This window comes from Papilio machaon, chromosome 25, assembly GCF_912999745.1.
Source record: "Papilio machaon chromosome 25, ilPapMach1.1, whole genome shotgun sequence".
NCBI lineage: Eukaryota > Metazoa > Arthropoda > Insecta > Lepidoptera > Papilionidae > Papilio > Papilio machaon.
The window spans coordinates 920,718-940,966 of record NC_060010.1 but is presented as its reverse complement, the minus strand read 5'-3'; the positions used below and the strand labels follow the sequence as shown (position 1 = coordinate 940,966).

The window sequence follows — 20,249 nt, the reverse complement described above, 5'->3', positions numbered from 1 at the left end:
GGCCCTTAAGTACTTAGTGATAGTGGAAAGATTGTAAGCGTATTTAGTAACTGCTTATTCACTCTAATCTTTACTGTTTTTTTTTAAAGATATAATGTTTAACATAAATGAGCAATAAAACTACTAATTTATAACATGTTATATAACGACATTAGTCCTCTATTTTATATTTACTGGGCCTCAGGAAAGTTGCGGCGACCGTACATAACCAGCCTTGAATTGTGGCCACAATTGCTTCACATAACCCGTCCATTCGCAAGATTACCTACGTCTAATACAGAATTTCTATTTACAATACAAACAAAGCATTTTAAACCGTACAACTAACAGCATAAGATTCCAAATGCTTCAAAGTTATTAACTATACCTGCTTTCTTTGGCAAAGCCGTGCATGTTATACTCGGTTAAGCTTAAATATCTGAATAATGAATTATGTGTCAACGAATTGTTAACCTTTTATATCTTTTATATCTTTTATAATTGTAAATATGCCAGTGACTAATTATTTTTAACTTGAAAATCACGCACAAAAAATCTGAAAACGTCATCTTGATTCGCCTTAATCTAATATATAAAATTCTCGTGTCACAGTTTTCGTTCCCGTACTCCTCCGAAACGGCTTGACCGATTCTCATGAAATTTTGTGAGCATATTCAGTAGGTCTGAGAATCGGCCAACATCTATTTTTCATAACCCCCCCCATTTAGTTTTTTTTGACTGCGCGCGGTCGGAGTCGCGGGCGACAGCTAGACTAATATATAAAATTTCCATGTTACAATGTTAGTTACCGTACTCCTCCGAAACGGCTTTACCGATTATTATGAAATTTTATATTCGTATTCAGTAGGTCTGAGAATCGGCTACTATCTATTTTTCATACCCCTATTAAGTTTTTTTTTAAATGAGTCGTGGGCGACAGCTAGTATTATACTAAAATACTGATAGATGCAGTATAATAGGCAAAAACTTACGTGGAACTATTTTTTATTCGAAAAATCTAATGCGTAAGGAAATTGACTAAGGGAGTTTATTTACCTTGCTTCGTTTATATAAATCTATATATATAAAAGAAAGTCGTGTTAGTTACACTATTTATAACTCAAGAACGGCTGAATCGATTTGACTGTAAATTGGTGAGCAGGTAGCTTAGAACCAGGAAACGGACATAGGATAATTAATACCCCGTTTTCTATTTTTTTTTATTCCGCGCGGACGGAGTCGCGGGTAAAAGCTAGTCATCTATATATAAAAGAAAGTCGTGTTAGTTACACTATTTATAACTCAAGAATGGCTGAATCGATTTGACTGAAAATTGGTGGGCAGGTAGTTTAGAACCAGGAAAAGGACATAGGATAATTTTTACCACGTTTTCTATTTTTATTCCGCGCGGACGGAGTCGCGGGTAACAGCTAGTCTTATATATATAAAAGAAAGTCGTGTTAGTTACACTATTTATAACTCAAGAACGGCTGAATCGATTTGACTGAAAATTGGTGGGCAGGTAGCTTAGAACCAGGAAACGGACATAGGATAATTTTTACACCGTTTTCTATTTTTTATTCCGCGCGGACGGAGTCGCGGGGAAAAGCTAGTATATAATAATTTACGTTACATCTATTTTATCTTGATAAATTAATTTTAAACTTAACATACATTTTTTGTGCGAATAGCCCAATGGTCAAGAATTCTGACCGCCGATCTTTTGGTGGTTAGTTCGAATCCGGTCATTGGACTTTTGTAGTAAACCATGTCCTAGCACAAGCTTCGAGCTTATTTGGAATGGTTACAACAAATGTGTGCAAAAATATTATTGTAACTTTTTATTATACTTATAAAGTGTAACTTTGTGTAAAATTGTGTGATAATCCAATAAATTATTATTATTATAAAAAAAAATCTTTAGAAAATACAATATTTTATGAAAAAAAAGTCTAAGTAATAGGACGGATTAATTCAGTTTTGTATAATATTGTAATTTATTATCAGAGGTGTTGAGTGATTACCACAGCTCGTTTACTAAAGGAAATTTTTGAATAAATAAATATTTAAATATCGTAAACTCCATTCACTTGGCGTTTTCATGAAAAATGAAGCTGTCGAGGCGTGAAAGCAAATAGCTTTTGTCTTTTTTTTAATAAGACACGAGAAACAATTTCTCTCGTTTATAAATTATTGACTTGACTGACTTTTTGACTGAAGGCTAATAAAGATAACTGAATGGGTATTACAAATTAACTTTATACTTCATAGTAACGGTTAGCACAAAACATTGGGATATTAGAAAAATAATTCGATGTTTTTACGATGAAGGAAAACATCGTGATGCAAATTGCATATACCAAAGAAATTCAAAGGTAGGCCAGCGTGGCTGACTGTGGCCTAGTCCCCAAGACTTGGGTAGGCTTTGAGTCCCTCGGTGGGGTCTTATATAAAGAGATAAATACCAATACAAAATACGTTATTCCCAAGTAGAATTATTAACATTTCTTGCTTACGTCTTGTGTTATACAATCCGTAAGCATTTCATTTCATATTCAGTTTGAGACCGACTACAAATAACCCGTCAGATGTCAGGATGTTGTGGGAAACATCCAGTTAGTTAGGCAAAGACCTCTCCCTAAACTGGACGGTTTAATTGTTTATTAGCTTTTGGCCAGTGATAAATTGGTCCACGTCAAACGGTCTACTGAAATACAACGGTTTACGCTTAATGATGTTTTGAGGAGATTTTTTAAAGTGATTAATGTTTTGTTTCTTATTCTCCCAAATAACTATATAATTACGTTTATTATGTTATATTATTTTTGTCGTGTAGTTTATTAACAAAGTTATTTTAAGAAATAAATTTATTCGATTTTATTTTAGTGTTATTAGTTGTACTTACTTTTATCAGAAAAATAAAATTAATACTAATTATTTAACTTTTACCTGCGACTTGCATAATTAAAAAAAAAAAAAAAACTAGTAAGTCGTTTATGTGTTCTGATAGGCTATGTTCTACATTTGTGCCAAATTTCATCAAGATCCATTCAACCGCTTTGGAGATATTGTAATAAACATCAATTTTTCCATCAAAACTATCGCATTCTTAATATTAGTATGAATAGTATGATTGCAAAATATAGATGGTGGAATGGCTTTCTTATGGATTATCCTTATAATAAATAGTAATTAACTTGAACGTTTAAGAAATAAGTTATATCAGAAATCTAATACGAGTAAAGAATATGTATGGCTTCAAGATTAATGAAACATATGTATAACTCAGAAGCCCACAAGAATAGCTGAAACCAAAAATATGACGAAGATTTTTTGTACATAACAGATTTATTAGAAACTAGCTGTCGCCTGCGACTCCGTCTGCGTGAATTAAAAAAATATTTGTAGCCTAATGTGTTCTTCAAGATTATGCTCTACATCTACGTCAAATTTCATTGAGATCCGTTGAGCTGTTCTGGAGATAAATTCAAACAAACATCCATCCATCTATACATTCGCATTTATAATATTAGTATGATGGAGACCAAAATAAAGCCTAAATAGAACCTTGATAAAATATAAGTATGAAATAATACCACTGTAAGTTCTATCTGTTGAAACATCTGTACAAAAATATTATTGTCTCGTTTGTTTTGAATGAATAATGAATGAAAAATGAAGAGGATAAAAATATATTTTATGCCAGCGTCTCGCCAGTGGAAATAAGTTAACCACTATTACATTTTCCTATACAAGAGAATTTGTTAATTACTAGACAGACCCTGTCATTTGTCTTTAACTAACTCTATGGTTTCGTTATGCTAGTTTCACACAAGGGCAGAACAATAGAACGGTACCGATATTGTTAGAACTCACGCTGTCAAAACAGTACTCTCTTTAACCTCTAAAGATATCGCTGGACAGGTTGCTTCTTGAAAATGACAAATTTTCCTATGTTCTGAATTATAAAAGCCTTTTGATGCTATTGATTTGCTTCTGTTTCTATTAGTTCGAGTCCTCAATACCGCTATTTATCGCTACCGTCAACGCCAGAATGGTGAAAATCAAACAAGAACAAAATAAAACGCCTTGTAGCCTGTCCAGTAGATTTAAGAGATCTCTGAGTAAGTACTGTTCTGTTTTGGCGTTGTGTTCAATAAATCAAATATACACATAATAGAAGTATTGAACTATTTTACTATAATTACTCAATGCTCTACCCTCCTGTAAAACTTGCTTCAGGCTTGACAAATTGGAAAGGACCACACGACCACAAACCGCTTCCGGTTGTTCTCTTTAATTAATTTGAATTAAAGAAAATCAAACTGTTGCAACTATATAATTTCGAATAGTATCTGATATAGCTTTAATGCAGTCAGGGTGACGCTAAGTGTAATTTTAGTGTTGAAATCATAACTAAAGGATTATGTAATGGTTATGTTTTTCATTGTTGAACATTCAAGGCTATATCTTAAAAAATCACTTCTAAGGGAAACTTCTACGTTATGTAGTTTATGCTACGAATTGCTACGAATCCTCAGAAATACAGTTCAGGTAAGTGCTACGAAAATTCAAATTAAACCAAAAACGTGTTTTTGATAAAAAATGGTGAATAGCAATTTACGTATATAAATATATAGTTATTCATCAATAAACCATACATTTTAATTTGACTTTAATTTTTTTCTTTTGATCACACCTATAGTAATAGTATGTAAAAAATGCTCTATATTGCCTCTATTGTACATTAAATTAACGCTATTTCTAAGTATTTTAAATAAGAAACTGGCTGCGATAGTGCGGCTTTCAATCTTCTTTGAGAAATTAACCCTCGGTCAAAGTTCAACCACTGACTTAACTGAAAGCTTCCGGTTTTATAGTGAGGTAAGTGAATTCTGATAGGATTAATATAAGAAAAAAATATAGAATACGATTAAGGAAGGATAAAACTATCTTAGTTTTAGTTTATTTCAAATATTTGGCTACTAATTTACTTTTTTATGTTAATTATTAGAAGATATTTGTTCATTTACTACAAAGGTTTACTTTATTACGTTAAACTCTAGTTTTGACAATTAAAATCGCCCGTTTTATATGAATTGAACAAATAATATATATCTTAAGATTTCTTAACATCCAACAACTTGGAATACAAGGATCCTTGCCATTTATATTATAGACTAGCTTTTGCCCGCGACTCCGTCCGCGTGAAATATAAAATAGAAAACGGGGTAAAAATTATCCTATGTCCTTTTCCTGGTTCTAAGCTACCTGCCCACCAATTTTCAGTCAAATCGATTCAGCCGTTCTTGAGTTATAAATAGTGTAACTAACACGACTTTCTTTTATATATATAGATATATTACTATTAGATATGAATAATAAAAATTTAACTTATTCTACAGTCTATGGTATCCAATATGGTAACATTGTTGTGTTCTGTAACTATACTAGGCTGTTTTCGTTTTTCCATCTAATAAAGTTATTTAAATAAAGTCTTTTTTATGTACTCTTATAATAAAAATCCAATAATAAAAATAAGCATTATCCTGCACAAATCGTATTTATGTGCAATATAGCCACATACCTCCTCCACAAGTAGCCGAACACAGTGATCCAGGGGTCGCCAACCAGTGGTACCGTGGTCTAGAGCAGGAGGAGCCGTCCCCACCGCAAACCCCGCACTCGTCCACACGCCTTGTTGAACCCACACGTAGATCACATCCGACCCGCTGCGAATCACAATTGTAACATTAAGCATCAATTAGTAACATTGAAAATAATTTGTAACATAAAATAATGGTAAATCTCTTGAACACATTTCTTCGTAATAGAGAATGGCGTATCGCTATAAAGAGTGTTTTAATTGTTATAAAGGATAACGTTATAAAGAGTTTACACTGTAATTTGTAACATTAATAATTTGTTTCACAAAAAAAGTCATAATTTTAGATAAAACATTTGCCATGTCATTAGTCTTTTAAATGTTTCAAATGTATTGATTTATGATTTTAGTAAATTTTCAGTGAATAATAGTAGTATCCGGCTCGAAGGATCATGTATAAGTTGAAAACACCAGCACGGCAACCAAAAATGCTTTATTCCGTTGTTAAATTAGTTATACTAAAACTATGTACATATTTACATTTCATATAACTCTAATATCTATTACAACACATTGTTAACTTTTCTGCGACTACTCTCTTCTATTTTTAGCAGACTTCAAAAGAAAGGAGGTTATAAATTCGATTGTAATTTTTTTATATATGTTACCGCGAAGCTCCGCCACTGGTGCTCCGATTTTGATAAAAAATATTTTAATCGAAAGCTGGAGCTTGCAGATGAGTCCCATTTTTTTAATAATTTTTTTCGTTTATCTTTTACTAAAACAAAAAGGCAAAGGTCTTGGTGCCAGTATGCCACCTATTTGGCAGAATGTTTAATTCTGCATTCAACACCAAATCTTTATATCATTAAATGTTTGACTACTAACAAGATATTTTTACTATTGCATATAAATCTTATATTCAGTATACATCTTAATATATATAAATCTCGTGTCACAATGTTTGTCCTCAATGGACTCCTAAACCACTTAACCGATTATAATAAAATTCGCACACCATGTGCAGTTCGATCCAACTTGAGAGATAGGATAGTTTAAATCTCAAATTATAGTCAAAATTTTAATTTATTGCTAATTATTTGTCTGTTATTATTTGACTTCTTACAGATGTCGATACCTTTCGACTGGGTTGAGTAAGTAATCAATAGATGGCGCTGCTATGGTAAATCTACGAACGTGTCATATAAGCTTATTAACTGCGCGCGGACGGAGTCGCGGGCGACAGCTAGTATGATATAAAATATGACAATACGTGAAAATGTTCCGATTTCATTGTAACCTTTATTGGAGTTACGTGAGGTCGGGAAATGATCAGCCATTGTGAAATATGGAAACTTTATTGCTTTTTTATGTTATTCATTTCCTTTCATACGGCACAATGAAATATTTTTTTTATTATTGCGTAACTTTGATGTTCCTTATCCTATGTATGTGAGTAATTTTTTTTCTTTTTTTTTTTTTTTGAGAAAGCTTTTATTTTTATTGATAGTCAGATTACCGTCTATTTTAACCTTGAAATATCTCTTATCTCTGTATTTTTCATGAGGGTTAAAAATATATTTTCGCACACACGAGAGATAAGTTGTAAACGTATTATTTATTTATTTATTTCATGTAACATTATGTAGATACACATGTTGGAAAAAAATATTACATTAATTTTGGAAAAATATTACACACACATAAATACTAACAAGAGAACTAAGAATCAAGACAGTCTGTCGCCGGTCATGTGGACGTGTGCACGCAACCAGTGACGCACTATCGGGCAGTCAGGCTTGTCTCTAAGGCTTCTTAGTATGGTATTAATTTCAATATAATAAATTTCCAACATTTCCCAAATTTAACTTAAATTAGTTATCAATTCAATTTAGTCAAAATATAAAACGGAATATGTCTTAATGCTGACGTCAGAACAGTTTATTGTTCAAGTTATTATTTCGTATAGACTTCTTATATTTAACCTCCACTAAAAATATCACTCTGCAACTAAACAGTCTTTGAGATTAATAGAAATGTATTATTATTTAACTTATTTTTTAATACTAATTTAGTTGAATTTTCAAAGTAGAGCCTAAGGGAATCTAAATCCAGGGTCGTATTTGACTTGACGTAAACTTTGTGAAATCTATTTGATGTTTGTTTCAACTAACTTCGTCACTTTTATCTTATCCACCATTCGTGAGTCTGTTGAGATCAGGAGGGATTTTTACTTGAATACTTCAAATGTCCAATATTAAAGTTTCTTTCTACATTTGAAGACAATGTTTTTGGGCGTCGAAATAAGTTATTTTAGGCGGATATTGTGTCTTGAATTCAGAACTTATTCATTGGTTTCGGAATCAGTGATGGTTAACTGATCAGATTTCAGTATAAATAATAAATAATACATTTGCTGCTATTCTTTTCATCGTTAAATAATAAACCTTAGTTATTTCCTTACAAGAATAGAAGCAGTCATTAAGGCTTTACTATTAATTGTTGGAACAATTTAGGTGAGCTGGATACCTAAAGCCTTGCGGTCTTGTTGCTGTAGTATCGATTAGAGCCTTGAATTATTGATGTACTTAACAAGCTTCTAGCTTAGCTACCGGAAATACTGGATTAAGCACTCACTGTACACGTATTACTTAAGTTAAGTAAGTTAAATACTTTTATAAATTTATACGAATTGATATCTATTTCAAAAGATACTAGAAAAAATTAAACTAGTCATTATTACAATACAGCAATAAGTTTTAAATTTACTGTTTTGGGTACTCCCCCATGAAAAACACAAATTGGACCGATTGGTGGAAGGTCAATCAGCCCAATAGCAAACTCCCACCGTACTTTAAGCAATTAACATGTTTTGTAAAATTTTATACGCTTGACAAATTATTTGATAGTGTACAACTTTGATTGTGTTGTTCATATTTAGATTGTTTGATGAATGATCTGATTGAATGATTACCTGAAGAATACGAATTGATATCTCACACTTTAATATTGGTAGACTGATTTAGTATACAATAACAAACAGACATTTACTTAGTAGGGAAAAGTACGCAAACGGCGGACACTTAAAGTTTTTAGTAAAAAAAAATTGAAAACATAAGTGCAACTTAGTTAACATAACGAACTATTAAACTGAGTTAAATAAATAAAATTACACTTCTGTATAATTATATTCAATGACATTAATTAAACTTTAAACATCGTTATCTGGTAACGGACGAACCTAATCATGAAAAACAATTTTGAACTTCTCCTGTACGAGACATGTCAGACATCGAAACTTACATAAAAAAAAGAATTAATATTCCAGCTGTAGAAGACAGGGATTATGCAAATTGTCCTCGAACTTTCCACTTAAATAATATATGAAATTATGCAAAACGACAGAAAGACTCGTAGTGACGGTGATTGTGAAGTTTTATCACTTTCTGAGTGTCCGACCGAGAATCACAAGTTGAAAAGTTGTTCCGCGAATGAAACGTGACATCCTTAAAAGATATTACAACGCGCAAGTTTTAAACGTTAACTCGAGATTATTTCATATAAGATTTTTTCTACTAATCTATATATATAAAAGAAAGTCGTGTTAGTTACACTATTTATAACTCAAGAACGGCTGAATCGATTTGACTGAAAATTGGTGGGCATGTAGCTTAGAACCAGGAAACGGACATAGGATTTTTACCCCGTTTTCTATTTTTTATTCCGCGCGGACGGAGTCGCAGGTAAAAGCTAGTTTGTAATATATTGAAAGGAACAAGTTACATAACAAAGAAAAGTCATCAATGATAACTTGAATCTAACGTAAAATTACTTACCGTGGGTTTCTAAGTCCTAAATCTCCGTTTAAAACATATTGCTATTAATGTGTTGTCAAAGATAATGACAGGGATGACGATGTATTTTATACAGAAATTTTTGTCTTAGAAACCCAGGGTTATTTTTTTAAATTTAGAACACTGGCAGCCAATGCCTTCGTACAAGTGCACATTTAATTTTGTAAACGTTTTAAAAATAAATAAATATATAGCATATTATGTTAGGGATTGTGTAGCATTTTATGGTTGAAATAATTTATGTTATCCGTCAAGAAGATTTGACAAATTATTTGATAGTGTACAACTTTGCTTGTGTTGTTCATATTTAGATTGTTTGATGGAATGATCAACATGACGATCAGTTAATAGATGTCGCCTGTGACTCCGGGCGCGCGGAATTAAAGATAAACCTAATAAGTAGCATATGTATTCTTCAAGACTCTGTTCTACATCTGTGCCAAATTTCATCAAGATCCGTTGAGCCGTTCCGGAGATACCTTCAAACAAACATCCATCCATCCATCCATCCAAACATTCCCATTTATGATAATAGTAATTTAAGTAACAAAAGCATTCAATTTTGTATTTGCTTTCCAAATTTCATCCAGATCCGTTCCGCAATTCTGAAGTTACTTGGTTACATTTATTCATCTATCCATCTAAAGTCTAAACTTTCACATTAGTTATACAAGAGTAATAAAATGGACGGTTGCTTGATAATTCAGATGTAAGATGTTAATTTAGAGGTTAACGTGGTTTGAACATTATGCGGATACATGATGATCACATAAAAGAAAATACTGACATTGTATGTGGATTCCTACAAAGGTTGAGAAAGGCCGAAGAAGGTATAGATGGTGTGAAAGAGATTATGCTTAAGAAGGGAATTAATTCAAATAAACTTCTGATAGAGATGTATAAAAGAGTAATACATACTGTGCCAGTTGATGATACAAGATCATTTGAAATCTACTAATCTATATATATAAAAGAAAGTCGTGTTAGTTACACCATTTATAACTCAAGAACGGCTGAATCGATTTGACTGAAAATTGGTGGGCAGGTAGCTTAGAACCAGGAAAAGGACATAGGATAAGTTTTACCCCGTTTTCTATTTTTTTTTATTCCGCGCGGACGGAGTCGCGGGTAAAAGCTAGTATTTAAATGTTTTAAAGGTAGGCAACACAACGGTCGCCTAGCTATTTCAGCGAATCCAGGTGGCAGTTTGCTTGTTTGCAGCCTTTTGTTATTAAAAAAAAGTTTAAAATTATCTCTGGTCCTGTAGATGACTATAATACTACGTCATTTGGTAGTGTTATCAACAGTGAGATTGAGAACCTCATTACGTGGCCGTGTATCATTCACCAACCCATAGTTAATTCACCAGGCAACGGTAATTCGAGCGCGCGCCTGACGAGAAATTTCCGATTATCATATTTAAGTAGGCAAGCTGTGTTCAGTGTTGGTATAGCCTTAATTAAAATCAATCTTTTATAAAGCTATTTCGTATCTAGTTTTTGTACGATTAGTTTTTTTTTGGGTGTGTTCATGACAGATATGTTATTTTTCATATTTTTTACTTTCTATAATAATAATAATAAAATAATTAGCCTTTATTCAGATACTGTATAATAGATTACATTCGTTAATTTAAAATTTGAATTTATATTTGTATCTGTTTGTCCCGTGTGGACAAAGACCTCTTCCAAATCAGACCAGGTCGGTCTTGCTACTACTCTTATCTCGTCTTTCCATCTTTTGAGTTGTTTTCCTCGCTTTCTTTTACCGCTTTTTGGATACCAATAGTTAATGATTTGGCTCCATTTGTATGTTCCACGTAAAGTGTTCTTCTTCTGTTTCTACTAAATATTAAATAGAATAAATATAAATCAATGTCATAGAAAAGCTGGCATATAAAAGATGATAATCTATATATATAAAAGAAAGTTGTGTTAGTTACACCATTTATAACTCAAGAACGGCTGAATCGATTTGATTGAAAATTGGTGAGCAGGTAGCTTAGAACCAGGAATAGGACATAGGATAATTTTTACCCCGTTTTCTTTTTTTTTTTATTCTGCGCGGACGGAGTCGCGGGAAAAAGCTAGTATTTTTTAAATCGTTTGAAATTGTTGTCCGTTTTTTAGAGATGAAAAGAATTACATTACTTTTTTTTTTCAGAGTTGCTTCGGTATTGAAAATTCAGTGAATATTGTTACGTAGTTTAAATACAATGAATATTAAAAGAAGCGTAATATAAAATGCAGGCGTCGAACCTTATAAAAACTGAAATCGCGTGATAGTAATTTATAAAAAAACCTTTCTGAGTTGACTCAATGCCTTTTACTTTAGAACAAAAAAAAAAGTAGGAATTGAAACCTTGTGACACAATAGCGGGATGCGACCTGACATCATCAGGAAATGGGGACGCGAAATAATAAGGCTTGTGTATGGTCCAAGTGATGAAGACGAAGCGATTTAATAAAAGAAAGTAAAATAACGACAACACAGATGGAGAATGGAAACTTATGGTCTTTCCCCTGTCCAACCTTTTGTCTTTGAACTAATCTTACTTATAATTATAAATGCGAATATTTAGATGGATGGATGGATGTTTGTTTGACGGTATCTCCGGAACGGCTTAACAGATCTTGATGAAATTTGGCACATATGTGAACATAGTCTGGAGAACACATAGGCTAGTTATTACTTTTTTATTCCGCGCGGACAGAGTCACGGGCGACAGCTAGTAGGATTATAAAGATTCAATAGACAGTCTTATTGTTGCGCATGTTAAAGTGTTGTGTAAAGTGTAAAGTGTAAAATCAACTGAGGTGTTTACACGTTTGCCAGTTACTGACATAAAAACTTTAAAGTCAGTTTATTTATATAATAGCCGGTGAAAAGCTTTTTCACTTCGTTACCTTTGAATATTATATGATGGAGCTCTTATGACTTATACCACAAGTTACAGCGGCCGTACCGGGTACGCCTTTGTCTAGGTACGATGTTTGCTCTCGTTTCTAAAATTAAAACTATGCGGCCCAGAATGTTAAGCCTTGTAATATTTCGTTTGCCACTCGAACAGAATAGAATGCATTTTATAATAAAAAAAAATTACAAACCACTATGTCGCCAGTATATTTAAAATCGTAATAGTTATAGAGTAATCTCAACAAAATTAGCTACCAAAAAGTTCTGTTTTTGCTGTCTTCATAGGATGGAATTATAAAATGTTAATCCGTATTTTGATAGGTCACTCTATATCAGTTTAAATATGGTTTACTACAGACACGAGGTCAATATTTAAATATTGGCTTCGGCCGGACTGACTGCAATTTATAAAATATTTTTTTCATTGCTATATTAGTACAAAATACTTTTACTAACGCAGCAAGGTAATAATAACGTGTTAAAAACTTTTCATTATTATTTTTAAAACATACGAATACACACCTCGTAAAAAAATATATAATTCATTGTCACTACACGCGTTACCAAAGAGAACACACAAAGAGCGGAGTACAAAGATAAATTAAAAAACTGGCTCGACCGTATGCGCATTACTGGTGAAAATGAGAAATTTTTCGTCGCTTTTTTTCTCTCTGTTAGTATTATTCAGATATAGACAAAACCTTTTTTTTTCAGCGTTATAAAAGCTGCTTACAAGCGCTTTACATTTAAAAGCTCTTGTTAATACAGGATCTACATATCAAATACAGCGAATGTTGAGTGGAAGATGTATAATGTTTTTTAATGTGACTTCGAAACGAAAATCATTATAAATGGTTATTTTTTAATTATTAGAAAAAAATATAGCGTTATCTATTGCCGATACTGAATTTTATTATTTTTATTTAATATAATAAAGCGTAGACACACTTCGTTGTGAAACTTCTTTTACACCGGTAGAGGTAGGCCTAGGAAGAGATGGATGGATTGCGTGAAACGCGACATGATCAAGAAGGGGGTGACAATGGAGATGACGGCAGACAGATTCATTTGGAGGACGGAAACCTGGTGCACCGACCCTACGTAGGTGGGACAAGGTCAAAGAGATGATGACACTTCTTTGTGACGCAGAATCTTAGCAATCACGGCATATTTTTGGATAATTATTTTACTTATAAAAAGCCCTATACTTACGACACGCTTTAGGTTATATATTTTCATACCATTAAACTTAGGGAGTGAGTAAATTGAAAAAAAAAATATGCGAGAAAGGGACGCTGGATGTTGAATGATTAATAGTAATTCTCAGCCAATGGCGAAGGACTTTGTCATTTGAGCACTTGAATTTTGACATTTGAGATGAAAAGTATTTCGTAACAAACAATAAAGTAAAGTCTTTCTGTGTAACACGAATTAATGAAATTTCATGCGGACGAAGCCGCTCGGGAACAGCTAGTTTATGAAAAAAAAAAAAAAAAAACAATATCGAAAAAAATATAATAAATATCTGTTACATAAAAAAAAACATTTATAAATACGTGAAAATTAAACTGTGTAGTGTTTTTAAGTTAGACGTAGTTAAATTAACAATGTGGAAAAATTACACTAAGCTGTTTTAATATGCGATGAAAATATAACTCCAGATTTCTATTGTTTTTTACAATTATAAGTTACATTGTTCATACATTTTCGTTATCACAAATGTCACCACAGAACGGCTTAACGAAGCCAGCCCAATTCCGGTTGTTTTATATAACATATATTAGTAGAAGTTTTTATATTTTTAACATTTAGTAGTAAATTATGAAAACAAGCATATGTATTTTATGCTTCCATTAAAATTAGACTGAGAAAAAGTTATATTGAAAGGAAAGTTGACTAAAAATATACTATATTTCCTACGTATTAACTTAGTCAAAGTTTTTCATAGAGAAATGTAAAACGAAAAGTAAAAATAATTTGAAAAGCGACCGCCGTATTTGGAAAGTTTGAAAAGGTCGTTGCGAAACGGAATTTTTGTTTTATTCGGAGTAAATGTTTTTTTTTTCTTTTCATTTAATAGTCGAACCATTGTCGGAGGTCATTATTATTATTATTCTAGAGACAGATTTGAATACTGGAAACGATATTCTCTTTAAAAGACCGTACTTATACTAAATTACGGAGAGTTTTTATAATTTTTTTTCTTTTTTTTATATTGAAAAAGTTAGCGCTTGACCACGATCCCACCCGATGAGGTGATGATGTGGTCAAAAGATGGTACGCGCTAGCTTTGTAGATGCCTATTCACTCTACTCTTGAAGGCCCCCACGTGGTCCTTGGACGGAAAAACTGACGCCGGCAACTTATTCCAGTTAGTTAGCATGTTGACTGCTGGCATTGATAGATAAAATGTATTAATTTCTAGAAACCGTTGCGTTGATTACTACTATATGTTCTAAAAGGTTTTTTGCGGTGCGAACATCGTTTAAACCAGCTTTAAAGTTATCACTTAATGGATAATGGATGCCGTGACAAGGATAACACAATTTTTCAGTCGTCAGGAAATCTTATTATATTAAAGAACTTATTAAGGTTAAACTATACAAAAATAATATCTCTATTCGGTTAGAATAACATTTCTGTGTGCCGCGGTGAAGTCAGATTGTATTTGACGTGTAAAATTTGCATACCCACTCCGGGGAGCGCGACTGTCAAATTAGATTACAATTCACAACTTGAAGCTCTCACAAAACTTGAGAGTTTGTGATGTTAACACGTCATGTTAGTGAGTGTTAGACTTAAAATTGTACAATATGTAGTAATTAAAATAATAGTGTATGAAATCTATCTATATATATAAAAGAAAGTCGTGTTAGTTACACTATTTATAACTCAAGAACGTATGAATCAATTTGACTGAAAATTTGTGGGCAGGTAGCTTAGAACCAGGAAACGGATATAGGATAATTTTTATCCCGTTTTCTATTTTGTATTCCACGCGGACGGAGTCGCGGGTAAAAGCTAGTTAAAAAATATATTGAAGACCATATTTTTTTGTACACCATATTGAAAGAAGCGTTCTATATTCAAAAATGAGATTCCTTGGAACTTGATTACGTGGTTAATTTAACTTGTTTTTGATTTCAACAATAGTGAATTAAAAGTCAATGTTATGAATAAAAAATGTTTTTAAATACGTTATTGCAACGTAAATATTTCACTTTCAACTGTAGGTAAGAATGTTGCTTATAAAAAATACTAATTTATTGCAGAATGCATGATAAAAATTTTAGTCCTGCTATGTATTCTTAACTAGAATAACTTACAACCAAATAAAGCTCATTGTACACAAGGCAATGTAAATTGTTGAAACTTATATATCAATATTTAATATTACGTTAAGCGTGCTCCATACACACAAAGTAGAGTCGTCGACGCGACTCGTCTATTCCTTCAGTACAGGTATAGTGACTGCATATCAACTGTATTAATTTGCTCTGCCATATTAAAATATTGACAAACATGTTGTGAGCGACTGGCTTTGACGACGACAGAAACGCCGACGACGTTGTATTAAGTAAGTCGCATAACGATTAAAATCACCGGGTTTCAACGACTTTAGTTGCCTTGTGTACGACGGACCTTATGCTTATTTTCAACTAGCTTTTACCCGCGACTCCGTCTGCGCGGAATAAAAAAAATGCACACAAGATAAAAAAGTTCCTATGTCCGTCTCCTAGTTCTAAGCTACCTCCCCGTCAATTTTCAGCTAAATCAGTTCGACCGATCTTGAGTTATAAATAGTGTAACTAACACGACTTTCTTTTATATATGTAGATTGAAAATTGTTCAATACGAAATTACAAGCTTAATTATTTATGAAGTGGTTTGTAAATTAACAATTTCATAAGAAATGAAAACGTGGCTCAATAAATAAGCGCCCTAGATGATAATTAATTGATGTCAAGAGCAATTGAATTTTGTACGAAAACCATTTGCTTATAAACAAAGGCCCACTCCACGGTCTTTGCAATCCAAAATCAAAATGGCCGCCGCGAAGACTTGAAAATATACTAGACAGACCATCTTAATAAAGTGTAATGAAAACATCTTCGTGAAAGAAATTTTATAATTATTTCCCCTATCTTTATAGTCCGTGAAGAAAAATGAAATAAATAGATTTTATTTTTTGTGTTTTTGAAAATAAAATCCTAATAATATTTTCTTACAGTTTAAGTTTCAATAATATGAGAATAAATGTAATAAAATAGAAAAAGTAACTGAGAAAAATTCTATACTACTTATAGAGTGGAGTTATTTGTTAATAATCTTACTAATGTTATAAATGCGAATATTTAGATGGATGGATGTTTGTTTGAAAGTATCTCCGGAACGGCTCAACGGACCCTGATGAAATTTGGTACAGATGTAGAACATAGTCTGGAAGAACATATAGGCAACTTTTTAAGTTTTTCTTTAATTCCGCATGGACGGAGTCGCGGGCGACAGCTAGTAATAAATAATTAGGACTTAATATTCACAAACTACTCAGTATTTTCTATCTAATAATAAATAATTAGGATTTAATATTCACAAACTACTCAGTATTTTCTATCTAATTTAATAATCTTAAATTTGCCTAAAATTTATAACGTTTCATAATTACGAACAATCACTTAAAAACCTATATACAAACATTGATGAAAATTCGGTTTTGCGATGTGTTTTGCATTTTGTTTTAGAAATGCTTTTAACTGTGACAATATTTATTTTGAACGTGAATATTTGTCGGTCACAAATATTTATATTTTTGTTCGGTTCGTGCAAATGGCACTTTGCTGTCAACGAAAATGTGATAACACACAACAAGGACACGAATGAAACTTACAAAAATATTTGTGCCGAATCGTACTGTCTGTTAACATTTATTGTAATACGTTTATCTTTTTTTTTGTCTTTTGAATATGAAAAGAAGTGGCTAATGTGTGGTAGTAGATAGATAAAGGCTGTTTGAAGCTAGCTGATATGATGATAAATACAGTCAAACCTGGATAACCGAATTCCAAGGGACTGCAATATTTCTCTCTAACCCGAGTGTCGTTTGTTTGTAAATGTCGTCAGTCGGAATCGATAAATGACTCTTGTTTATAGAGGTTTCTCGCTTATCTAGGTTCGAATGTATATATCAATTAATATTTAATATTTATAACCAAAGTTTTCAGATTAAAAGACAATTACCAAAATTATGACGAGTATATCGTTTATTGGCCGGAGACTTATACTGGCAACAAATTAATTAATTACAGACCAATGTTATATGCACGTAAAGGTGAATATACACTAGAGCATTTTCTCAAGCATTTCTATGTAATGTAACGTTTTAACGAATGATATGATATAGGTAAAATTATAGTTTCCAAAGCACGTCTGGTTCGTGAAAGGAAGATACACAACATATCATAGAGCGGCTCGTTGTTTTGTTACAAGTAAATGCTCTAGTCTATACCCACCTTAAACCAATCGTGATTTGATGCGTTTCGCACACACATCTATATATATAAAAGAAAGTCGTGTTAGTTACACTATTTATAACTCAAGCACGGCTAAATCGATTTGACTGAAAATTGGTGGGCAGGTAGCTTAGCACCAGGAAAAGGACATAGGATAATTTTTACCCCGTTTTCTATTGTTTTATTCCGCGCGGGCGGAGTCGCGGGTAAAAGCTAGTTATGCATAAACAACCTATATTATTAAGCAAGTAAATTTACGTTTTTATTCAAAATTTTAGTTTATAACCAAGATAAGGGAAACTATTAAAGTTACTTTATTCACGTGAACAAAGCTAGAATAAGGAATGATTTGTTGACCCTTGTGTATACGGAAGCTTCTCGAATTTATTAATAATTCAATGTTTCCGAAGCGGTTTCATTAAGGCCTGTTTCTATTCCATTAGACGCTGTATTAGTTTCATTTCGTTACGTCGACTTCATTTAAAATAGACCGGCCATAATTAGAAATAGGTTTTACGGAACTTTGTTTTGTTTTGAGTAAATATTTTGTCTTTTATTTTGTTGTGAAGCCACTTTTTAATTGGTTTTATTTATTTAAATCTTGTGTTATTTTGAAACTTTTAAGAAAAAAAATTAGTAGGCTATGTGTTCTTCCAGACTATGTTTTTTTATATTGAAAAATCTAGCGCTTGACCACGATCCCACCCGATGAAGTGATGATGAGATCTAAAGATGGTACGCGCTAGCTTTGTAAATGCCTATTCACTCTACTCTTGAAAGCCCCCACGTCGTACTTGGATGGAAAAACTGATGCCGGCAATATTCTACATCTATGCCAAATTTCAGCAAGATCCACGCAGCCGTTCTGGTGATACTTTCTAACAAATTCTCAAATCCATCCATCTAAACTTTTGCATTTATAATATTAGTAAGATAAAGAGGATAGATTTGATTGTTTGTTTGTTTGCTTGTATTTAATAGATTCTGAAACTACTATACCGATTTGAAAAATTCTTACACTGTTGGAAGCTACAAGAGCGTCGGTGGCTCAGGGGTTAAGCACTTGACTTGCAATCTACAGGTCCTGGGTTCGAATCCCGCCATGTACCAATGTGTTTTTCGATTTTCGATTTACATATATACCTATACATTTATCCGACGTTCTTACGGTGAAGGAAAACATCCTTATGCAAACTGCACATATCTGAGAAGAAATTAAATGATATGTGTGAAGTCAACCAACCAACCAACGCACTTGACCAGCGTGGTTGACTATGGCCTAGTCACCTCTAACTCGGGGTAGGTTCCAAGCCCCTCGGTGGGGATGTAAAGTGAGCTGATGATGTGTGGAAGCTACACAATCCTCGGGTGACATACGCTATATTTATTACTAGATTTTTTTTATTCCGCATAAAGTTGCGGAAAACTACTATTCTTTGTAAACAAACAAACGAAATCATTTCTCTTTATATTAATGTAATTGCAAAATATCTTTTATAATTTAGCGAAACAAAAATAAAAAGTTAAGGAATAACTTTCTTAAAACTTTTGGTATTCTCGAGAAACATTTCCACAAATATTTCCGTTGCAATATTAACTCAATGAAATATTCAAGAGATCTCAAATTGTGAAGTTATGTTCGGTGTGAGAGGAGGAATGTTTATTCTCTTATAAGGCGGTCGCTTCAGCGTTCATAGCTCGTAAAGAATCGCTATATAACTGACATACGAGTTTTTAGAAGCTATTTGTATATTATTTAGTACAATTAAATTTATTTTAATAGAAAATAACACATCTATTTACAAGAGTAACAATAACTGTAATACATTCTTTTGTTGTGTTGAATTTTTTTTTTTTTTTTTTATTGGGATTGATGTCTATTCAGTTTTTACACATTAATAAATAACTAGCTGATAAATCAAATTAACATTTAAAAATAAATCTAAATACTTTCATATTAAAGTTTATTTTTAAATATTTTTGGCCTCATTAATATTAGTCTAAGTTTAATAACGTCGATTTGATGTTTATTTAAAAAATAAATTAACTGGCAAATAAAAGAAAAAAAAAATGACATAAAATTAAATTATAAAATCGCATATACATAAAACATTACTAAGTCATTAAAGAAAATATAAAAGTTTTTTTTTTTTACATTTCCCTGGCGAGAACCAGTCGCATTTATCAAAGTCTGTCACAAAGTAGGCCGTCGTGCCTTTGTGATTATCTTATAAAAAAGCTTCGTCTTGTCTCATTAGATATGACATGTCGGAAACCGAAAACCTCCTTCCGACAATGAAGTGTATAATGAGTATTTGTTTACATTACAATATGTACGTGATTGTAACAGAAAATGTCATAGAAATGTTAGGAAGACAGTGACAA

At 32.3% G+C, this 20,249-nt stretch overlaps 1 protein-coding gene across 1 annotated transcript in view; it reads right to left on the bottom strand.

Annotated features, from left to right (window-relative positions):
* Nucleotides 1-20,249, bottom strand: part of LOC106716866 (protein madd-4) — a 251,965-nt gene that overhangs the window by 20,633 nt on the left and 211,083 nt on the right. The window contains exon 9 of the mRNA XM_045684300.1: nt 5,567-5,711. Within this exon, the coding sequence (XP_045540256.1) occupies nt 5,567-5,711 (145 nt within the window). The remainder of the gene's footprint in view (nt 1-5,566; nt 5,712-20,249) is intronic.